We start from the raw sequence: 23,395 nt of genomic DNA on the forward strand, positions 1-23,395 counted from the left end.
TGCAGGGGGTTGGGCTAGATGACCCTTGAGGGACCCTTCCAGCTCTAGGTTTCCCTGAATCCCCCTGTCATGTCTAGGTAGGGCTGGAAGGGTTTGCTTCCTGAAACCGTTTCTGCTGGTCGTTGTGGACTACACTAAGCTAGAGGAACCAATAGGTCAGACTCAGTCCTGGGCGTCTTCCCATGTCCCTAAACTCTGCGTTTCTTTCCAGGTGAGCGGCCATCTGGACTACATGAAGCAGATGGACACGATCCTGAAAGCCGTGGGTGTCAAAACGAAGCAGTGCCGCCTGGAAGAGGAGAGTAGCCTCACCACTCTCTCCACTGAGCATGAGGAGGACCGGGAGCTGGTACCATGTGACGCTCAGGAAGAGCAATGCATCGTGGGAGAGGAAGGGCCCGGCGGTACCAATGAAGGCGACGTCAACGGTGATGACCACTGGGTGTGGGAGCCGGTTTCCAGCCACAGTTTGGGCCCAAATGACTTCCCACCGCCAGCAGAGGCGGTTTCTGGACAGGGTGAAATCTCTAGTGCCGCAAGGGACCAGGACACAGCTGGGCTAGAAGAGCCTTTTCCCACCAGCTCCTCACATTCCCAAGAACTTTCCAGCTCCACAAGTGCCCCTCTGACTCTCAGATAACATATGAGGCGCTGCAGCGTGATGGTTATTGTAGTGTTTGCACTGAGTCTTCCCATCAGCCCTTTGCTGTAGTTTCCAAAGAACACCAAAGACTTGCCTTTGCAGGAGCAAGCCAAAGTTCAATCTGCTAGGATTCTCTGTTCCGCAGCAGTCGGCCGCCCCTGAGAACATCAGCCACAGAGCATGATGGAAGTAAGCCATCCACGGTTGTTGTTTTCCATGGTGTCTGGTAACTTGGACAGGCAGGTGAGTCCTGCCCCCTGAGGATGGAAGCTTTCCACCTTTACTTGACAATGGCAAACAGCTCTCAATTTCTACTCATCCTTCCAGGGCCCATCGCCGTGCCTTACAGTAACTCACATTCCATAACCACATTTGTATGAGGAAGCTTGTCCCTTTGGCCAATCCAGAACTCTCCTGAGGGCCGTTGCACAGTGACTGAGGAGCCTGACATTAAGAGCTGTTTGACAGTGGAACGGACTCCCTTCGGGGGTCATCTTAGCAGAGATTTTAAAGCAGAGTTTGGATGGCCATATCTCATGGATGCTTTAGTTGAGATTCCTGCATTGCAGGACGTTAGGGTCCCTTCCAATTCTATTCCATGACATCCCCAGGTTAGTGGTGGGATGTACCCTGCCTAAAACCCACTGCTGGTCAGTGTTGATAATACTGAACTAGATGGACGCAGTGATATAAGGCAGCTCCTTAGGTTCATAGACCATCCCCTTTATCCACAACGTTGAGGACTAGAACCTTGCACTGTTTTTAGAGGAAGAGCCGTAGCTCAGTGGCAAAGCCCCTGCAGAAAGTCCCAGGTTCAGTCTAGGACACCAGAAACGTAACAAGGCTCATAGGAAAGAAGAAAATAAATATACCTCTTTTATTTATAACTGCACAGGTTGAAAGGACAAGGGGTTGGGTGAGGAGAGGGACAAAAGTTGTGATTTCTTCACCCCACCCCATCCCGGACATCCGCTTGCACAAACCACATCCGTTTGTTTTTCTGTGCAAGTCCTCTAAGGAAACTCCACGACGTATTCCCAATGTGACGTGCCCCGTTTCCCTGCTTGAGGCAAAATGGAAAGTCGCCCTGCCACCTCCATCAAAACATCCCTTACCTAGGTTGTGTTTAGCCAGCTTGCAGAGGAAGCTAAGCAGGTCTCGGTCAGATTGGGGGTCTGAGATATACGAGGGGTGGCATTATGTTACTGGGAAATGCTCCGCCACCGCATGTAAGAAATGTGAAGGTGTCAATATAATAAATAACAATTTTAAACACTGGCTCTGAGTAAGACGAATCAATGTCTTGAATCATTTTACACTCTTGGAAGAAAAGGATGTAATGGAATGAACCTGAGATTATATCCCCATGCATCACGGGGTCTCGCACCCTAGCTAGAGTGTCAATCAAAGGCAGTTCTCCCCGCCCCCGTACATGAAAGATCCAGCCTGGCCATTAGGCCTTGTTTCATTTCACGAGAAAGCTGTCAAACAGGCCTCTCGCTGTTTTTAAATCCTCTTTACTGGGCGTTGTTGAAAGGGATTCTGGTTCCCATCGGCCCAGGATAGAAGGAGGGTTGGTCCCTGTTCTGCTTTGTGAATCACGAGAAACAGGTGGCCTACCGGGCAAATGACTGCATCTGCTTCCTGCATTCTTAAGTGGCCCCCAGGATATAGGGCCAGTTTCACATGCGCAGAAGGCGAGAATTTGTACACAGGTGCAATCTAGATCGGGATGCAGTCTCTCCTGGGAAGCAGGAGGAGGTAAAATCAGGCTCACCGGTGCAGCCAGAAGGAATCTCTCGAGTCTTTCCACGCTGTAGCCAGATTTGCCACATACACAAACTGTAGGTGAATCTGTGTGGCTCCATACAAAGGAGGCTTAAACCTTTATACAGCATACTCCTCAAATCGATAGAAAGTGCCAGAAGACAAGTAAGACCAAGCAAATCAATTTGGGGAGAAACAGAGCTCCTTGGAGGCCCTTTTACAGAAATTAAGGCGGTCTTTTCTTAGCAGGATCTAGGCGTTCCTTCTTTTAAAACACAGAACACACACCTCTCACTCTGCTGTTTCTGAAAATTGATAGAGATATGCAAACTGAAGGAGATAAGGTTAGCAAACCACATCATGGGGAAGCAGGGAGGAGAGAGAGAGAGAGAGAGAGAGAGAGAGAGAGAGAGAGAGAGAGAGAGAGGGGGGGGGGGGCAAGCAAGCAAGCAATTTCAGATTCCCTGCAAGGAACTCTCAAGCTATATCACCTATACAAGAACTGACACTGGTTCTTAAGAGGGTGCAGACACAGACTGGCCTCCCTCACACCTGGCTTTAAAAAAATAAATAAAAATAAAATAAATAATAATAAAGTCTAGTTGTTTTTCAAATCAAGAATCAAGAACTCCGGGATCAATTTATGTGTCAGAAGAGGAGCATATATGTTGTTCTGCCAAGACAGATTTCCAGTTCATGTACACAACGATAAAAATATAAATCCTTGAACAGGAATTGTCAATTTCATTTTGTCTCAGTTTTCCCATCTGACGTTTGATTCGCTCCATTTCTGCATATGTTGGTGGGTTTTTTTAAAACTCTGCCTGAAGATTAGTACATATTTTCCCTATAAAAATTGCATGTGTCCTATAGAAAAGGTTTTGAATGCAGTTTTTCCTAATGGATGCTTCCTTGCAATCAGCCTCCTCTAACGGAATGCCATTCCTGTATGCTTTAGCTAAACATACACGGTTTTTTGCATGCGCTTCACGCTAATGCCTGCACACTCGTGCGCCCGATCTTTGGTTGGAGAGAAACAACGCTTCGAAAATCCAGAGAGACGCAAGTTTGGAAAGAGCACTGCATTTCAGTTTGCACGTTTGTTTGAGAAGCCCATCTCTGGTAGGTCTGCATGAAAATACGGCTGAGAAAGAAGCATCTCTCGTTCCTGCCGCCTTTATATCCTCTTCCCTGAAAAAGCTCCATCTCTTGACGGTTCCCTCATTATTTTGCCGTGCTTCTGCTTAGCTGTTCTGCCTCACACAGAGTCGAGAGCATCAGACAGTTTGCCAGTGTGGCTCAACACCATGGCTGCCTGCAGCAGATACTTCTTCCTAGAGCTCTGAAGAACAACAGCCCTGCTGGATCAAAACAGAGGCCCATCTAGTCCAGCTTCCTCTTCTCATGGCAGCCAACCACCATGAGAAACCAGCAAGTTGGATCTGAGCACAAGAGCACACTCCCCCCTCCGGTGGCTTCCAGCAACTGCTTTTCAGAACCATCACTGCCTCCAACTGTGGAGGCGGAAAACAACCACTGTGGCTCATAACCATTGGCTGCCTTACCCTCCTTCACAAATCGGTTCAATCCTCTTTTAAAGCCAGCCCAGTCATTGGCCAAGCCTGCCTCCTATGGAGCAAGTTCCATAGTTGAACCACACAAGGTCCTTTGCGAATGTCTAGGGCAGCTAGGAAGCCCAGACAGGCCGTCCTCAGTCCATGGGGGTGTTCAGATGGTGGATACGGAGCTCCTGCTCCAGGTTGAAAAGTGTCACCGAATCGGCCCCCATGGCTGGGAGGGACCCCAGGTGCTGACCGCACTCGTCATGGACTTGGGTGACGGAGTCGGCCGAGTCCGTGTCCCCCGGGAGCGCCAGGACGTTCTTGAGGGATGTGCCGGGCCGGGGGCCGCTGTTTGAGTTCCTCATGGAGAGCGAGATGGGGCTGGGGCGGCGGTCCCAAGCCCCCCGGCAGCAGGGCAGGTACTTTGCCATGGCCCTCTTGAAGTCCCGCATGAAGAGTGGGTAGATGATTGGGTTCATGGTGCTGTTGCAATAGCCCAGCCAGGTCAGGGTATCAAAGAAGTCCTCTGAGACGCATTTGCAGACTGCCTGGAGGGAAGGAAGAGCGTGCAGGGTTAATGTTACGGGACTTCCTTTCCTTTTCCTGCAAAACATCGCCAGGCATAAAGTGCAGTCTACCAAAAGCAAATGCCTGTGCAGGTGTTAAGCATAGCTGTCAACCATCCCTTATTTGGCGGGAAACTCCCTTATCCCAGTGTCGTGTCCCGCTGCTGTCCCTTATTGATGATGTCCCTTAAATTTCCTGGGATTCATGCTCGCCCGGCTTGGGAGGGAAGCAGTGGTCCTCCGCCGCAAGAGAGAGCGTGTGCTGGCACCATCGTCCTGGTGCAAGGAGTTCCATCGGCCCTTCCCTGCCCGAGAGGGGGGGAGGGAGAGAGACTCTCGCCCACACTGCCCGCGAGCCCGGAGGTGGCAGCAGTGGTGGCAGCTGAGGAGGTGGCCTGAGGGTAGGAAGAAGAGGAGGGGATAGGGAGGGACGCAGAAGGGTGGCCGCATCGCAACCACCTCATGCCGGATTGACAGCATCTGTCAATCCTACCAATGTATGTTACTCTTTACAATAGCAAAATCCCTTATTTTGGCTGCTGATCCCTTATTTTCGAGGCTGCTGGTCCCTTATTTTCAAATCTGTAAGTTGACAGCTATGGTGTTAAGTCTTGCATGCAGTCATCTGCAGGGCATCAAAACAGCCTTTTTGGATAACCTTTTGCATTCTGCATACATCTCCCACCCACGGGGTCTACGTCAATCTAAAGCGCTAAGGGAATTTCTCCATCGTGGTCACTGTGGCTGAGACAGAAGGGAGATAACTGTACTATTGTTAACGGAACGATAAAAATCGAGACCACACTGAGTCAAACCCACTTCTTTTTTTGTAGATTGTCCTAGCCCAACACACTAATCACTACACCACGCTGAATCACAGAGCTGAATACAAGCCCATGGAAAGCGATTCCACCACCAGACATGGTTCTATAGAGCTGAGCCGATTTCCTGGACCCCAGGACTTACCTGGGCCACGTTACAGACGAAAAAGGGGAGCCAGGCCACGAAAAACATCCCCAAAAGGACGCCCAAAGTTAGGCTGGCCTTCAGGGCTCTCTTGCTGTGTTTGTTGGCAAATTTCCGGGTGTCGCTCATGGCAGCCGATTGGCTGTGAACTCTGTGGACCTATGAAGGGAAAAGGCAAGGTGGCACATGAGGAAGAGAGAGGCACACATGCACAAATGTGTTCCTCATTCCTGATCAGATTAGAGGACGGCTCCCCTTCTCAAAAGCTATATTTGAGTCGACAGTGTGATGCAGCATCAAAAAAGGCTAATGCAATCCTAGGTTGCCTAGTGTTACCAGTTCTGGGTACAGTCAAACCTTGGTTCCCAAACGACTCCGTTTTGAAACGTTTCGGCTCCCGAACACCGAAAACCCTGAAGTAAATGCTCCAGTTTCTGAACATTTTTGGGAAGCCGAATGTCCGACACGGCTTCCGCTTGAGTGCAGGAAGCTCCTGCAAGCAATCAGAAGCCGCGCCTCGGTTATCAAATGTTTCAGAAGCCAAACGGGATTCCGGAACGGATTAGGTTCAACAACCGAGGTTTGAGTGAACCACAATTTAAAGATACAGGATTGACAAGCTGGAATGAGTGTTGAGGAGGGTGGCCAAGATGATAAAGGGTCTGGAAACCATGCCTTGTGAGGAATGGTTGAGGGAAGTGCGTATGTTTAGTCAAGAGAAGAGGAGACTGAGAGGTGATTTGATGGTCTTACTTCGCCAAACCTTTATTGGGCATTACAGATATAAAGGTAAAGGGACCCCTGACCCTTAGGTCCAGTTGTGGCCGACTCTGGGGTTGCGGCACTCATCTCGCTTTATTGGCCAAGGGAGCCGGCGTACAGCTTCCAGGTCATGTGGCCAGCATGACAAAGCCACTTCTGGTGAATCACAGAAACGCTGTTTACCTTCCCTCCGGAGTGGTACCTATTTATCTACATGCACTTTGACGTGCTTTCGAACTGCTAGGTTGGCAGGAGCTGGGATCAAGCAACAGGAGCTCACCCCGTCGCGGGGATTCGAACCGCCGACCTTCTGATCGGCAAGTCCTAAGCTCTGTGGTTTAACCCACAGCACCACCCACGTCCCTTATTACAGATACTGTATAGGCCATCATAAAAAATCCATATATAAAATTTTAAAATATATACAGATAAACAGCCATGTAAAAATATATAAGAACGAGGATTTTCATTGGAGTCTCTTCCCACTAAATAATGCTATTTGATAGTCCTCTGTCAAGAATTCTTGAGCAGTGATTCCTACATTGTTGGGGTAGATGACTCTTTGGGTCCCTTCCAACTGTACAATTCCATTGTTCTCTCTACCCTCAATAGAAAGCAATCCAGGCTCATGAAATCTAATTAATCCATCATACCTTTCAGCTCAGCCGTACGGTACAAGATTTTTGCTATTGATTACAGAGGCTTCTTAATTAGATTTCTTTCTTTTTTTCCAAGCCTTGAATATTTCAGTTGGCAAATCATAGGCTCTCTCTTTCTCCCAGCAGTCAATTGTTATCACTGCATCATCTCTAAATTAAATAAACCCTGATTTTTGTGGGGGGGAAAGATCCAGCATGCAAAAACACCCCAAGGACTTGTTTCCTCCATATTATTTTGCTTTGCAAATTAAAGTTTTTATTTTAGTGTGCCTAGAGGCACAATTTAGGGGTGTGTTTCTTCATCTCCATGGTCCAGAACAATAATACTTTACTTCGTGAAAACAAAATGTATTGAAAACACACTCACACACAGAGTCATTGTCCATTCCCCTTTTTAATGCAACCAAGTTAGTGGCTGTCGCTGCCTCCTGCAGATGTGAGTTCCGCAGTTTAACTACATGCTTGTGTGAAGAAGTACCGTATTTCTCGCTCTATAAGACGCACCAGACCACAAGACGCACCTAGTTTTTGGAGGAGGAAAACATATTCTGAATCTCAGAAGCCAGAATAGCAAGAGGGATCGCTGCGCAGTGAAAGCAACAATCCCTCTTGATGTTCTGGCTTCTGGGATAGCTGCGCAGCCTGCATTTGCTCCATAAGACGCACACACATTTCCCTTTACTTTTTAGGAGGGAAAAAGTGAGTCTTCTAGAGCAAAAAATACGGTACTTTCTTTTATCTTGTTGCTATTGCACGCAGGGAGTCTGCTTGTAAGAGGAAATCGAAATTATTTCCCGTTTCCCCAGTCTGTTCCTGAGGCCTCAGTAAAGCCATTAAGCCTTGGGTCTTGCTTGTTCCTTTAGTGTCTCCTCTGAGCCTGAGTCCACATCACAATACAGCCAGTCATGCACTAGGTGGGTGTTGCCAGGGGCTGGCTGAGGTTTATATAAATCAGACCCCTTTCCCTGTTTCCCCAGTCTGTTCCTGAGGCCTCAGTAAAGCCATTAAGCCTCTGGTCTTGCTTGAAGCCAAATTGACTTCACTTTCAATCTTGTGGCTGTGTCTAAATGCAGGCAAGTTGGAAGAGATATTCTCAGTCTAGCATAGGGGACTATCAAGTACAAAATCCTGTGGAAGAAATACTGTGCAGCTGGTATGGGTCAGCTTTTCACAACTGGAGTTTTATGGATCTGTTTATGGCATGTATATCCTGTCTTTCTCTCAAGGTAAGGTCCATATTTCTCTTCCTCCTCACAAGAATCTGGTGAGGCCAGCTAGGCTGAAAGTGAGTGACTAGCCTGAGGTCACCCAGCCTGAGGTCCTGGCTGAGTGGGGCTTTTAACCCTGCTTTCCCAGGTCCAAGTCTACTATGACACACTGTCTCTCCTAGAATCTTGGCACGGTGGCCGTCCATTCCATGTCACCAAGGGCTGTTGCCCAGCAACAAAGTGTGTGGCCGTTTGAACGGAGGTTCTGGCATCCTCAGTGTGTAGAGCCTTGCAGAGGTTTGCTGTAGTGGCCCTTGCTTAGTCGGTATAGACTATGGCACCTGAAAAACTCCTGGCAGTAAGTGAATGTTGGCATTTCCTGTGGACTTAGCTCTAGAACGTAGCATACTGGTCCTGTTATGTACATTCCTTAGTGTCTCCTGCTCTGAGATTGAGACCGCATCACAAGGCAGGCCAGGAACCTCAAACCTGCATTGTGATTCACTGCCTGGCGCAAAGCAGCCAGTCATATACTAGGTGGGTGTTGCAAATGATGTGCAACAGTTTTTTTTTCATTTCTGGAAGGAGTTCCAAGAGCTGGGTTCCAATTTTCCCAGGGCAGAATCTGCATATGGGGAGAGGTTTACTTATGAAGAGCCATGAGCCTTAATTGCTAAACAAACCAACAAAAGCTTGACTGGTGGGGATTCAGTTTTCCTCTGTGAGAGCATGTTTATAATCTGAGAACTAAGGGCAGCAGCACCATTTAGGATTATAACTGTTGGGGGTTTATTTTTTTGCTGCTGTAACCTTAAAGGTATAATTTCCTTCCACCATGGGTGGTAGCCTTCCAGTGACTTAAATTATAGGGGTCTCTGACTGTCACCATCTAAACTAGGCTCTGCCTTAGAGGTTTGAGTAAGATGCAGGGGTATTTTGAAAGCTTTGTTAAAGGGAGATCATTCACCATCTCAAAACCCTTTGATGGGCTGAGGCGAAAAGGATTTGCCAGTCAACGTCCCCTCCCTGTTGATGGTGCAATGGCCACTGTCCGTGGTGCTGAAATGGCTCCATTGCTATCGACCAAGAGTTTCCTCACGGTCGTGAGGACTAGACTAGTGAATGATGGCAGGCAGAGGAGAAGGACCCATCTCCCTTTTCTCTTTCCCTGTCCTGGGAAGCAGAGGAGAAGTGAAGTCCCTCTTTTATCCCTGCAGCAAAGATGTTGTCTATTGCTGTCAGTGACCTATAACAGCATTCGCAAACAGAGAATCGTAGAATTGTAGAGTTAGGTCTTCTAGTCCAATCTGCTGCAGTGTAGGGATATCAACTCAAGCATCCATGACAGATAGCCATCCAACCTCTGCTTAAAAACCTCCAAGGAAGGAGAGTCCACCACCTCTTGTGGGAGTCTGTTCCACGGTCGAACAGCTTCGACCTCAGAAAGATCTTCCAGATGTTTAGTCAGAATCTCCTTCCTTGTAACTTGAATCCATTGGTTCGGGTCCTACTCTCCAGAGCAGGGAGGAAACAAGGTGGCTCCATCCTCCATGTGACAGCCCTCCAATCACCTATCAGTCTTCTCTTTTCCAGGCAAAGCATACTCCGCTCCCTCAACTGTTCCTCATCAGGCTTAGTTTCCAGGCCCTTGACCATCTTGGTCACTCTGTCCACATTCCAGCACTAGGGCTGTCTTACTCTATTGGTTCTCCTCCAGATGTTGTTGAACTACAGTTCTCATCATCCATGACTGTTGCCCATGGTGTCTGGGGCTGATGGGAACTGGAGTCGATAACAGTATCTGGAAGAGCAACGGTCGCCCATCGGTGAACTAAAGCATCATTTGTTTTTGCTGCTCCCACCTACCTCATCTGCCTTCAATTCATATAGGGGTGGGCCACCTGTGAGCCTCCAGGTGTTGTGGGTTTGGGGTCCTCATCATCCCTGGCCATTGGTCATCCCTGGCTGAGGCTGATGGAAGCTGGAATCCAACATCAGGTTGAATTGGAGCCCCTGAGCTAACCAGAGAGTGTCACATTGAGGCAATTTAACAGGGCGGATTAAAACAACTCAGATTGTAGTTTTAAACACTTGCTGTCCTTTTCCGCACAATTCTCCTGGTTCTTTCAATTATTCCAAATGGAAGGGTTCATGATGGCTTTGTAAGTTTGATGATGGCTTTGTAAGTTGCAAAACACCATTGCGACCCTTTTAGCTTGTGTCTGTTTGCAATAAATGGGGTGGGCAATTATGGGGTGTTGGAGTTGAGATTAGCTACTTATTGAGGAACTTAGCAATTAGGTTGTTTACCAAAGGTGCTGAGTCGATTACTTAAATGAAGGGGGGGCGGAATTGCGCTAATTATGGCAATGCAGTAAAAGCTGCATGTATCCGGCTAGCATTGATCACTGTCCAAAAGGGAAATAATTCAAGCCGTTCCTTCCTCATTCCCTACTGATAAACTGGGATACCAGATTCCAGATCCCCCTGCTTCTTTCTCCTAAAAGCATTTCTAAGCCGAGAACCTGTCTGGCCCTGACATGGCGAGTTTTTGAAGTTTCCGCCTCCAAAACATTTAAAGGTAATTAGGCCTGTCATTCTCCTGTAGGGCACAAGGGGTCAATAGATGAGATTGCTGGAGAATGAAAGCTGTCTGCAGCCTGTTGCCTCTTATTTTTGAGGGGAGGGAAGGAAAGCTATGAGGACAAGGAAAATGGGGAAGATAAAAGAAAGCTGAGAAGCTAGGTTCTGCACCTGTAAGGACCAGAACCTTGACGTGTGCTTTATTATTTCAAGCTGGCATTCTTGGGAAGCTGGATCCTTGCTCTCAGAGCTGGATCTTGCACATCTGCTGGACTGCAGCGCACACAGAGAAGGAGAAAGAGAGAGGGGGGGGCAGGCCTGGGAACAGCTCCATTTCCCCTTAACAAGCACGCTAGTGACTAAATGGTCTTGGCAAATTAAATCTCGCTTGCCTAGAACATTAGTCATTTGTCAGAGGGTGGCATTAGAAAAGTGTGGCGCCGGGGAGGCTGCTTTTCATCTTGCTGATGCATCTGATCCCCACCTTCCTCAAATGCCGGGAGAAAGATTATGTTATTCATCGCAGGGTTTGCCAATCTTCAACACACACACCCCCCGCAAAAAAATGCCCTGCTGACATGTCCGATTTCCCGCTAGTTGGAGTGCTTATTGAACTTGGCAATGGGGTTAATTAGATTTTCCCAACATGTCAAGCATGAGCAGACCAGGATCCTGGGGTCTGGAGATGGCTAGGCTGTGCTGGCTAGCAAGTTTTACTTATTTACATCCTTGTGAAGATTAATTTCCAGAGAGGTGCAGATTAATCTGGACTTTGTCCCCTGCCCCTTTTCAAATGCAGGGCTCCCTCCCAAATGGGCATTGTGCTTTTTTTCAACCAGAGCATTGCAGCTTTAAAGGTAAAGGTAAAGAGACCCCTGACCATTGGGTCCAGTCGTGCCCGACTCTGGGGTTGCGGCGCTCATCTCGCTTTATTGGCCGAGAGAGCTTCCGGGTCATGATTAAGCCGCTTCTGGTGAACCAGAGCAGCACATGGAAACGCCGTTTACCTTCCTGCCAGAGTGGTACCTATTTATCTACTTGCATTTTGAGGTGCTTTTGAACTGCTAGGTTGGCAGGAGCAGGGACCGAGCAACGGGAGCTCACCCCATCGCAGGGATTCGAACCGCCAACCTTCTGATTGGCAAGTCCTAGGCTCTGTGGTTTAACCCACGGTGCCACCCGCATCCCATTGCAGCTTTAGCACACCACAGTTAAAGAAATCAAGGGAAGTAATAGTGCCACTGTATTCTGCTCTGGTCAGACCTCACCTGGAGTACTGTGTCCAGTTCTGGGCACCACAGTTCAAGAAGGACACTGACAAACTGGAACGTGTCCAGAGGAGGGCAACCGAAATGGTCAAAGGCCTGGAAATGATGCCTTATGAGGAATGGCTAAGGGAGCTGGGCATGTTTAGCCTGGAGAACAGGAGGTTAAGGAGGTTATATGATAGCCATGTTCAAATATATAAAAGGATGTCACATAGAGGAGGGAGAAAGGTTGTTTTCTGCTGTTCCAGAGAAGCGGATACGGAGCAATGGATCCAAACTACAAGAAAGAAGATTCCACCTAAACATTAGGAAGAACTTCCTGACAGTAAGAGCTGTTCGACAGTGGAATTTGCTGCCAAGGAGTGTGGTGGAGTCTCCTTCTTTGGAGGTCTTTAAGCAGAGGCTTGACAACCATATGTCAGGAGTGCTCTGATGGTGTTTCCTGCTTGGCAGGGGGTTGGACTCGATGGCCCTTGTGGTCTCTTCCAACTCTATGATTCTATGATTCTATGATTCTAAATCACCAGACTGTGCACTTCAGTGCTGTCCACCTAACACCAAGTCTCTTTCAGCATAGCATAAGAGGCAACCTCTTGCCTGTGGATGTTTTCAACCATCATTGGTTTTTAGAGGGTTTTGATCTGTTCTGAAATGTTTTGATTTGTGCATCTTATTCTGCCTGCCTGGGCTTCTTAGGGAGGAAGGGCAAGTATAAATACAACAAACAAATAAATAAGTAACACGTTCAATGGTTCAGACTCCGCCGCAGACGTGATGCTTTCTGATAGGATCAGCTGCCATGTTCACCTGCGAGCTGTTAAGTCTGGAATTGCTCGTTGTGTCTCTGCATGCTGCTTTGTTCGCTCTCCCTCAAATTCATTTCCTTCCCCTCAGCTGAACCTGCTTAAGTGCCTCCGTACAGTATAAGTATAAGCAGAGTTCTGTTGGATCAGTCCAGCACCCTGCACTCATGACAGACAGTCGCACGCCCAAATGAAAAGTTGTTCTAAAATCTTTTTAAGGTTGCATTTTAATTGTTTGATTGTAGTTGTCACAACTGACCCCGGGACCTTAAGATGAAAGGCAGGCAATGTATCGTAACTATAATTAATATTAATATTAATATTCTGTCTCTTCCCCCAGAAGGCAGCTTACACACAAATCGAACCGACACAGATAAAATGCAAAAAGCTGAAAACGTAATAAAAAGCGATCATTAAAAAGTAATTGAATTCTAATCGAACTAAAACAATGTAAAAAGCAAATTTTAAAATACAAGTGATAAAGACAGAACAGCCCTGTTGGAATAAAACCATCTTCATCCGCTGGCAGAAGGACAGCAATTATTATTAAAAATATTTTTTCCCCAATAAAATAAAATAAAATAAAATAATAAATAAAATAAAATAAAATAAAGGATCATGCCAAAAGCCCATCTAATCCGGCACCCTGTCCCCACAGAGGAAAAAAAATGCCCCAATGAGAAGCCGCAGAGAGGTAGGCTGCCTCTGACCCTGGAGGTTCCGTTCAGAAATCATGAGGACTAGGAACCTTTGGGCTTCATTGCTGCCTCCTCCTTTTGTGTCATCTCCATTTTATAAAAGGCACGTGCATTGCACAGCCATTGCCCTCGGTAAACAGGGACAGTTGGAGCGTAGGAAATGAGCTTTTGGAGTCACTGCTCCATGTCCCTTGCCTGCTCTCTTTCTTCCCTGCGCAGCAGCTGCTTGCTGCCCACTCACACATGGCACCGGGTTGCGGGGGGGACCGGAGTAGCTTCTCCCCCCCCCCCCGCTCCCCGCCCCACTTTGCATGATGAGCAGCAGCTCCTCAATATTCTCCGACAATGAGCCTCGCAGATTTCCTCCTCCTCCACTGTTTTCGTTTCGGAGGCTTCAGCTATCTTCTTCAGGAGAGAACAAAAGAGAGACAAAGAGAGTGTGAGAAAAGGGTGAGATTTCTCTCCCCAAACTCCTTACGGGGTCTTCGCTGCGAGATCACAATCACCCGGTGCTATACCAGCTGCACTGGCTCCCGGTGGAGTACAGGATCAGGTTTAAGGTGCTGGTTTTAACCTTTAAAGCCCTATACGGCCTAGGACCCTCGTACCTACGGGACCGCCTCTCCTGGTATGTCCCACGGAGGAACTTACGATCTTCAAATAAAAACATCTTGGAGGTCCCAGACCACAGAGAGGTTAGGCTGGCCTCAACCAGAGCCAGGGCTTTTTCGGCTGTGGCTCCGATCTGGTGGAACGCTCCATCACAAGAGACTAGGGCCCTGCAGGACCTGACATCTTTCCGCAGGGCCTGTAAGACAGAGCTGTTCCACCAGGCCTTTGGTCAGGGCGCAGCCTGGTTCCCTCCTTTGGCAATCTTCACAGAACTCTAGCCCAATGGTTGCCATCAATTTGATTTGAATTAATTTTATAATGAAATGATTTTAGAATGCCCGGCTTCAGCTGGGGAGGGCAGGATATAAATAAATTATTATTATTATTATTATTAAACAAAACAGAAATGTGAATTCCTCGATTTGCTTGCAGAGCATCCCAAGTTGAATCCCTGGAATCTCCAGGTAGAACTGGAACAGACCCTTGTCTGAAACCCTGGAGAGATCCTGGCAGTCAGTGGAGGCAGTGCTGAGCTAGGTGGACCAAGTGTCCTGACTCAGAATAGAGTAACTTCCTGTGTTTCCTATCTGCTTATATAAGTATATAAGGAGGAATTACTGTGCGTCACGTAAAGGGCAAGCAGAATGACCAGGGGGGTGAAGCGACTCCCCTATGAAGACAGTGGAACGGACTCCTTCGGAAAGTGGTGGACTCTCTTTCCTTGGCAGTTTTTAGGTAGAGGTTGGCTGGCCATCTGTCGTGGATGCTTTAGCTGAGATTCCGGCATGGCAGGGGGTTGGACTAGATCATCCTCAGGGTCCGTTCCAACTCTCCGATTCTATGATTCTATAAAAAGTTGCAGTGTTTGGGACTTTTCAGTTTAGAGGAAAGGCGAGTGAGAGCCTGCATGGTTGTTGTTTAGTCATTTAGTTGTGTCCGCCTCTTCGTGACCCCCTGGACCAGAGCACGCCAGGCACTCCTGTCTTCCACTGCCTTCCGCAGTTTGGTCAAACTCATGCTGGTAGCTTCGCGAACACTGTCCAACCATCTCGTCCTCTGTCGCCCCCTTCTCCTTGTGCCCTCCATCTTTCCCAGCATCAGGGTCTTTTCCAGGGAGTCTTCTCTTCTCATGAGGTGGCCAAAGTATTGGAGCCTCAGCTTCACGATCTGTCCTTCCAGTGAGCACTCAGGGCTGATTTCCTTCAGAATGGATCGGTTTGATCTTCTTGCAGTCCATGGGACTCTCAAGAGTCTCCTCCAGCACCAGAATTCAAAAGCATCAATTCAAAAGTTTGCATAGTAGACCTTTATAAAATTCCACATGACATGGAGAAAGTGGATGGAGAACAATTATTCTGCCTTGTAACACTGCAAACGGGTGGAAGCTGAATATTGGATGATACAGGAAGGATTTTTAAAAGCCCCTTTTCACCCAGCGCAGTGTTAGCCTGTGGAACTCTCTCCCACAGGAGGCAGTGATGGCCACAAACCTAGACAACTTTAAAAGAGGATTGGGCAGATTCATGGAGGAGGAGGGGACTATCGAAGGCTTCATTTTGTTTGCCCTTTCCTACTCTCAACTGCTAGGGACTGGTGAACATAATCATTTGCAGTTTCTGTCTGTTCCTCAATTTTCTGCACTGAAATTCAGCCTGCCTCATTACTGCATCACTTCAGTTCTTCATTTTTAATTCCGTCTGGTGTCCATTTCTCCTGATCTAGGCTTTTTCTGTGTGTGCAAACAATTCCCCCTAACATCACACTACAGGACGAGGGTAGGTCATTTGCAGAAGAATATGCACAACTTTACCGCTGGCAGACACATTTCTGATTGGAGAATGGCATTGCCGAATTTGGAGATGTCTGATGTTCAAAGGTTCTCAGCTGGGTTTCCATTTGCGCATCCATTTCAAGAAGTGTGGAGTAATTGATTGACCAATTGATTGATACATTTCTGAGCACAATTTAAAGTGTTGGTGCTGACCTTTAAAGCCCTAAACGGCCTCAGTCCAGTATACCTGAAGGAGTGTCTCCACCCCCTTCGTTCAGCCCGGACACTGAGGTCCAGCGCCGAGGGCCTTCTGGTGGTTCCCTCCCTGCCAGAAGTGAGGTTACAGGGAACCAGACAGAGCGCCTTCTCGGTAGTGGCGCCTGCCCTGTGGAACACCCTCCCTTCAGATGTGAAGGAAATAAGCAGTTATCCTATCTTTAAAAGACATCTGAAGGCAGCCCTGTTTAGGGAAGTTTTTAATATTAAATGCTGTAATGTTTTTAACATTTGATTGGGAGCCGCCCAGAGTGGCTGGGGAGACTCAGCCAGATGGGTGGGGTATAAATAAATTATTATTATTATTATTATTATTATTATTATTATTATTATTATTGATGGATTCATGCATGCATTCCTAGACTGCCTTTCTGCCAAGGCCCTCTGGTCTGCTGACAATTTTAAAATATTAAAAGAAAAGAACAAGCTGGGGAGGTTCTCATTCAAAGGCCACGCTTGTCATCTTGCTCCTCCATGGTCTCAATGTTGCTCCTTGTAGACGTCAACAGGGAGGAGGAAGATGAGTTGTCTCTGCCGTTCATTAGCTCTGCCTCAGCCAATCATTGGCTCTGGTTCCACCTCCTGTGGGGCTCCTTGCCTTCTTCCCCACCAGCCCCAATGGGCACCAACAGCCAATGGATGCTTCAGGAGTTGCATCCTGAACTGCAGATCCTACATTGAACCGGGGGTTGGTCTAGATGTCCTCTGAGTTCCTTAGCAGCAGATGTGGGATTCTAAGCTTGGGGAAGTGTCTCTACTACCAGCAGCTACAAATAAACCCCTCACAAAAGCCTGATTTTTGGGAGAAGCTTTGTTGTAAAAACCGTTCCAAAGTTAGTCAAAGAACACTTCATTCTCTCTATAATGAGATTGTCTCTTCCCCACAAAAGCCACCCAAAAGCAGCGACGGGGAGAGAAATAGAGGAGGAGGCAGATGAAAGGAATTGGCCTTATCGGGGGAAAACACAGCACCCGACTGCGAGCAGGAAACTGAGCTGTTAACTAGCAAGTCACACCAGATTTGTGGTTTTAACACCTGTCTTCTGACAGGACTTCGGAAGAAGAAGCCCGGCTGATTCCAAACACCGCCACCGCCAAAAAGAGAAAGTGCAGGTTAATCTTGCTCTTAAACTGGTTCCAGGTTCCTGCATATATTGGCAGATTCCTGAGCGGGAAGATGTTTTCCTTGCAGGAGATATTACACAAAGCACCAAGCCGGCCCTATCATTCAGTGGTTTGGGGTGGCTGCCTCAGGTGGCAAATACTGAGGAGTGACGACTACAATTCATTCCCTGCTTTCACCCTCAGGTCCCAGGGCAGTTGACAACAATATTAATATTAACAATTGTAAACCACTTACGAGTGACGCGGGTGGCGCTGTGGGATAAACCACAGAGCCTAGGACTTGCCCATCAGAAGGTCGGCTGTTCGAATCCCCATGACAGGGTGAGCTCCCGTTGCTCGGTCCCCGCTCCTGCCAACCTAGCAGTTTGAAAGCACGTCAAAAGTGCAAATAGATAAATAGGTACCGCTCCGGCGGCAAGGTAAACGGCGTTTCCGTGCGCTGCTCTGGTTCGCCAGAAGCAGCTTAGTCATGCTGGCCACATGACCTGGAAGCTGTACGCCAGCTCCCTCGGCCAATAAAGCGAGATGAACGCTGCAACCCCAGAGTCGGCCATGACTGGACCTAATGGTCAGGGGTCCCTTTACCTTTTTAAACCACTTACAGTGAGATGTTGGGAGGACAGAGGAACATAGGAAACGGCCTTCCACTGAGCCAGACCCTTGGTCCATCTAGCTCAGTACTGTCTACACTGACTGGCAGCAGCTCCCGGGGTTTCAGGTTTGCAGGGGCGACTCATACAGGGAGGTAACGGGCAGACTCCTCTGAGGCTCAGCCCCTTTGAACGAACCAGTTATGCTGGTTGTCATGGTGTGATTGTGGCTGATTGGAAGGTGACAAAAACCCCAAACAATGAGCTGCTGATTTTGATGTGTCCATGGCAGAATGATTGATCACTCTCTGTGTAGATAATACAATAGGGGGATTGGATGAATCTGTCTCGCTCTGGGCAGACTGGCCTAAGAAATTGCATTGCCTGAGGCAGTGGGGAAGACTACTGGGGGTGGGAGAGTGTCCCCCATGTCCACACCAGGGGAGGCCTTGCAGCAATAGAGGGAAATGGCCAGGGGGGAATTAAATTCAGTTGACATTTAAAGGAGAATCTGTCTATTTCACACTTTGCTTTAAAATCTGCAAAATGGAACTCAGCCATCCATAAAAATTCACACTCCTCTGAATTTTGCAACATGTTTCACCACCCAAGCAATGCTTAATATATATAAAAAATGCATATATCACATTAAAGCATGCACGCAAAATGCACCCATTTGTGAAAATAATAAGGAAAAGTGTGTTCTGCCAGGGAAGATCACTCTGCAAAGAATGTGTCCGTTAGGGGAAAGTGCGTACAGTCATGAGTCTTTCGGGAGAGACTGCCCTGAAAAGCTGTGAACTTGCACAAGAACTTTATTATATTTTGCTACAAAGCGAACGTAAGATTGGGAAGTCAAGGAACAGAGAAAGACTGAAATGGGCAGGTTTGCCTATCGATAGTAGGCGCTTCCTTCCAGCATCTGTGGCTTCAGGTGACATGATAAAAGTTTATAAAACTACTCATGGCAGGAGCAGAGAAAAGTTTTCCTACTTCTCTCTTTTGGATTAGAAGTTGCGGATATCCAATGAGGCCGAAGGTTGGCAGATTCAGGAGTGATAAAAAGAAAGGACTTCTTGACATGACACAGAGTTGACCTATGGAACTCCCTGCTACAGGAGGCAGTGATGGCCAGCAACTTGGATTGCCCTAAAACAGAATTGGACAAATTCATGGAGGAGATGGCTGTCAGTGGATGGCTATCCACAGTCACAGGCAGTAACGCTTCTGGATTCCAGTTTCTGGAAACCACAGAGGGAGATAATACTCTTGTAATACTGGAATCCTATTTGTGGGATGCTGAATTAGATGGGTCCTTGGCTTGGTCCAGCAAGCTGTTCTTAGGACTCTGGGAGGGGAGTCATCTGACAGCACGGCTGCGTGACCTTCTCCTGAGTTTTATTCCCACCCCCACCCTGAAGTACAGTGGTACCTCTGGTTGCGAACAGGATCCGTTCCGGAGGCCCATTCGCAACATGAAAAGAGCGCAATCCGCAGTGGCGCGTCTGCACATGTGTGGGTTGCAATTCGCCGCTTCTGTGCACGACGTCACTTTGCTCTTCTGCGCATGCACGAGCGGCGAAACCCGGAAGTAACCCTTTCCGGTACTTCCAGGTCGCTGCGGGATGCAACCTGAGAGAACGTAACATGAAGTGGATGTAACATGAGGTATGACTGCACAGACAACAGCTGGGCCTCGGAACAGGCCCAGAGCCCTGACGCCTGTCAGAAACCAGTTAGAAACATGGAGCAACTTGGACCTACCTGTTGCGTGGATTCGTCGGCTGCAACTGACACGTTGTTGGTAAGAGAGGCCACCTGAAGTGCCTGCTTCCGAGCAGCGAGCAGGATGCGACAGTAGGTGAAGAGGATGGCAACGGACGGGAGGAAGAAGGTCAGACCCGAGGCGATGAGGGCGTAGGGCAGGCTGACCGCCACGCGGCACTGCCCCTCTTCTTCGGCCTGGAAGGTGGCGTTGAAGGGACGCGGGCCGAACTCCATCTTGTGCCAGCCCATCTCGATGGGCAGGAAGGAGACCAGGGCGGCTAAGGTCCAGGTGGCCAGGATGAGCAGCACAGCCCTGCAGGACGTCATCCTCAGCTTGTACCTGAGCGGGGAGATGATGAGTAGGTAGCGGTCAAGGCTGATGACGCACAGGTTGAGAATGGAGGCGCTGGTGCACATCACGTCAAAGGCGAACCAGACGGAGCAGAAGGCGCCGTCCAGCACCCAGCGGCCGTAGTGCTGGTTTAGCAGCGCCGGCGGCATCACCACCGAGCCCACCATCAGGTCGGACATGAAGAGAGACACCAGGAAGTAGTTGGAGGTGTTGCGGAGCGCCCGCTGGGTGAAGATCAGCAGAATGAGGGAGAAGTTGCCCAGCATGGTCAAGAGGACGATGAAGGCGAGGAAGGCAGCCGTCCAAGCGCTGCCGCTCGGCGCGGAATATTCCCCACCGGCCGCGCTGGCGTTGCTGCCCCCCAACTCCCCTTCCATTGACAAGACAGGAGAGCGTGGCGGAAGGGGGGTGGTTTGCGGCTCGGCCGAACGCCGGCGCTAGGTGATCATCACCGAGAGCTTGCCATTCAGAGGATGCGAAGGGATTCGGTGCCCTTTTCGCTCTTTCCTTCCTTCTCTCCTCCTCCTCCTCCTCTCTCCTTCCTCCCACTCTTTGCCGGGAGCCAGAGCTGCACAGCGTTCCTCCATGAAGAGGGAGACCCCCATCAATCAGTCGGCAGCCTCCAAGCCATCAAGAGGCGAACTGGGAAAGTCGGGGGGGAGCAGCAGAAGCCACAGTCCTCCCAGCGCTCTCTGCCACCCCCACGGCTCCCCACTTTTGCTCCCTGCAGATCTTCTCCTGGCGTGTGGAAGAAAACGAAAAGGAGGCACGCTCTCTCTTCTCCCCGCTGCCGTGAATGCGGCTGGCTGGCAGCACCGCCGATGCCTCTCCACCACTCCCGCATCTATCTCCCGCTCTCTCTCGCAAAAGCTCTGCTCCGTTGCTACAAAGGATGTGAATTTTCTCACCCCGAAGATTCGGCTGGGTGTGGGGAGGGAAGGAAGCACTGAGTGTGCAGCTGGTGTTTTCAAGAACCACATGCCAACTTGTGTGTGTGGCAGAGTTTATTTCCCTTCATGGGCAGTTAAGGCTCCAATCGCCCAGTGCAGCGTAGAAACAGTTACTGGGTTGTTATTGTTGTTTTTAAAAAAACCAAAGCACAATTGTTAACATTTTCCAAACTCTTCAGAATCCTGGAGTCATTCCCTTGGAATATTCGTAGAAGCAGGGAACATAACGGGAGTCCGCAGGATCAGGCCTACGGCCTACCTTGTCCGACATTCTGTTCTCACAGTGGCCAACCAGAAATGGAAGGGACCCCCCACCCCGAAGGATCATCTAGTCCAACCCCCTGCAATGCGGGAATCACAGCTGGAGAATCCCTGGAAGATTTTAACAAAATACCAAAGGCATTTCTGTTGGGTTTAGTTGGAGAGGATATTCGAAAAAAAGATATACATTTGTTTCTGTATGCCACAACGGCTGCAAGGATACTTCTGGCACAGAAATGGAAAGAGCAGGAAATTCCAACATTGGAAGAATGGCGGAGTAAGATGGTGGAATACTTAGAATTGGGAAAGCTGACCGGGAAGATCCCGGAATCAGTGCGACGAACTGTTTCAAAAGGACTGGAGCAAATTTGTATTATATATGAAAGAGCGTTGTAAACATCTGAAAATGTTTGTAGGTTTAAGTTGAAATGTTTTGTAATGTGAATATAAGAAACTGATTTACATATTTATGCCATGGGAGCATATTCACCCAGTGCTTTCCCAGCTGCACTGGCTCCCGGTGGAGTACAGGGTCAGATTTAAGGTGCTGGTTTTGACCTTTAAAGCCCTTCACGGCCTAGGACCCTCATACCTACGGGACTGCCTCTCCTGATATGCCCCACGGAGGACCTTAAGGTCCATATATAGCAACACCTTAGAGGTCCCGGGCCTTAAGGAAGTTAGATTGGCTTCAACCAGAGCCAGGGCCTTTTCAGCACTGGCTCCGGCCTTGAGGAACGCTCTGTCTCATGAGACCAGGGCCCTGCAGGATCTGATTTCTTTCCGCAGGGCCTGTAAGACAGAGTTGTTCCACCTGGCCTTTGGCTTGGAGCCAATTTGATTCCCTCCCCCTCTTTCTTTTTCCTTTTTCCTTTCTCCTCCTGTGATGAGGCTGCATTTTAATATTTTAATGTTTCTGTATTTTAATTGTTGTATTTTAATCTTGTTTTTAAGTTGTATTTATTCAACTTGTTTTTATTATTGCTTGTTAGCTGCCCTGAGCCCAGCCTTGGCTGGGGAGGGCGGGGTATAAATAAAACATCATTATTATTATTATTATTATTATTATTATTATTATTATTATTATTATTTATTATTATTATTATATAATGAGGTGAAGTACAAAAATAAGATAGAAGTTTAAAAAGTGGTTATAGAAATGCTAAGAATCTAGTAAAGATATCTGGAAGTCAGAAAGAGCCAGGGAAGGAGGTCGTTGCTCAGTGTGAGCAAGGTTTCAGATTACAGAGTTATGTAATAGAATGTGATATGATAAATATGGATAACTTAATAAAATTATTATTATTATTTTAAAAAATTAATAATCCCTGGCATATGGCAGAAGGCTATCCCATCCTTCTCTCGGCTTTCCCTTGTCAAACAGCTCTTGTTCTCAGAAAGTTCTTCCTTTTTTTCCCATAGAATATTTATTAAATTTTTCAATAGTAATACAATGAAAAGAAAAAGAAAAAATAACAAAAATGCAAAAATAAAAATAATTAAAAACATACAAAATTTCCATTACTTATTTTCCTTTAACTTATTTCCCGGACCTCCTCATACCTCCCTTTTTTGTATTCCAATTCAGATTGTTAGTTAGTTCAGCAAATCCTTACCATTAAGTTTTTACCTATTTCCTAATGTTTAGTTGGACTCTCCTTTCTTGCAGATTTAATCCATTGGTGCCCCATTGGATCTGAGCACAAGCTCATCCTTCCCCACTGCAGTTTCCCACAACGGATATTCAGAAGCATCCTTGCCTCTGACTGTAGAGGCAGAGCCTAGCCCAACTTGGCTAGTTGTCCCTGATAGCCTTTCCTTTTCCTAAGCCATCCCAGTTGGTGGTTGTCATTGCCTCCTGTGGCAGTGAGTTCCATAGCTAAACTATGCCCTGCGTGAGTCTGGAGACACACAAGTTCCCCGACCCTAATGTACAGGACTGCACTGCAAGGAGGAGGTGTGATAGACCAGGCTTTCCAAATCTGAAGTTCTCCAAGAACTCTCATCTCCCCAGAGCTCCAGCCAGCATTGCCTACACCCCCCCAAAAAATCTGGAGGAGTTCCCCATTCCTTCATTAAAAGAAGGCAGAGTTGTGACCGGGGGTGGCGGAAGCAAAGGCAAGCGATGGTCTGGTTCAAGAATGGAGAACGTGCAGCCCTCCAGAATTTGCTGGGCTCCCGATCCCCGGAGCTCCAGCCAACATTG

At 48.0% G+C, this 23,395-nt stretch overlaps 2 protein-coding genes across 2 annotated transcripts in view; one reads left to right on the forward strand and one right to left on the reverse strand.

The window, feature by feature from the left end:
- TMCO4 (transmembrane and coiled-coil domains 4) overlaps positions 1 to 1,530 on the forward strand; it is a 45,433-nt gene extending 43,903 nt beyond the window's left edge. Inside the window, exon 14 of the mRNA XM_081923618.1 lies at positions 212 to 1,530. Within this exon, the coding sequence (XP_081779744.1) occupies positions 212 to 640 (429 nt within the window). The 3' untranslated portion in view covers positions 641 to 1,530. The remainder of the gene's footprint in view (positions 1 to 211) is intronic.
- A 1,499-nt stretch (positions 1,531 to 3,029) lies between these two features.
- Positions 3,030 to 22,218, reverse strand: HTR6 (5-hydroxytryptamine receptor 6). The gene is made up of 3 exons (XM_081923730.1): positions 19,624 to 22,218; positions 5,505 to 5,663; positions 3,030 to 4,520 (listed from the first exon to the last, which is right to left on the reverse strand). Exons 1-3 carry the CDS (start codon positions 20,353 to 20,355, stop codon positions 4,122 to 4,124), a joined length of 1,290 nt encoding a protein of 429 aa, XP_081779856.1. The 5' UTR covers positions 20,356 to 22,218; the 3' UTR covers positions 3,030 to 4,121.
- Positions 22,219 to 23,395: the final 1,177 nt, after the last annotated feature.

The sequence above is a fragment of the Podarcis melisellensis genome (genome assembly GCF_964234715.1).
Source record: "Podarcis melisellensis genome assembly, chromosome: 8".
NCBI lineage: Eukaryota > Metazoa > Chordata > Lepidosauria > Squamata > Lacertidae > Podarcis > Podarcis melisellensis.

Excerpts from the sequence above, each read along its gene's own strand:
- HTR6 (XM_081923730.1), bottom strand. The coding sequence starts at position 20,355 with ATGGAAGGGGAGTTGGGGGGCAGCAACGCCAGCGCGGCCGGTGGGGAA. Across the intron at positions 5,664-19,623 it reads CCGACGAATCCACGCAACAG|GTCCACAGAGTTCACAGCCA; the intron begins GTAGGTCCAAGT and ends TTCCCTTCATAG. Across the intron at positions 4,521-5,504 it reads TCGTCTGTAACGTGGCCCAG|GCAGTCTGCAAATGCGTCTC; the intron begins GTAAGTCCTGGG and ends CCTTCCCTCCAG.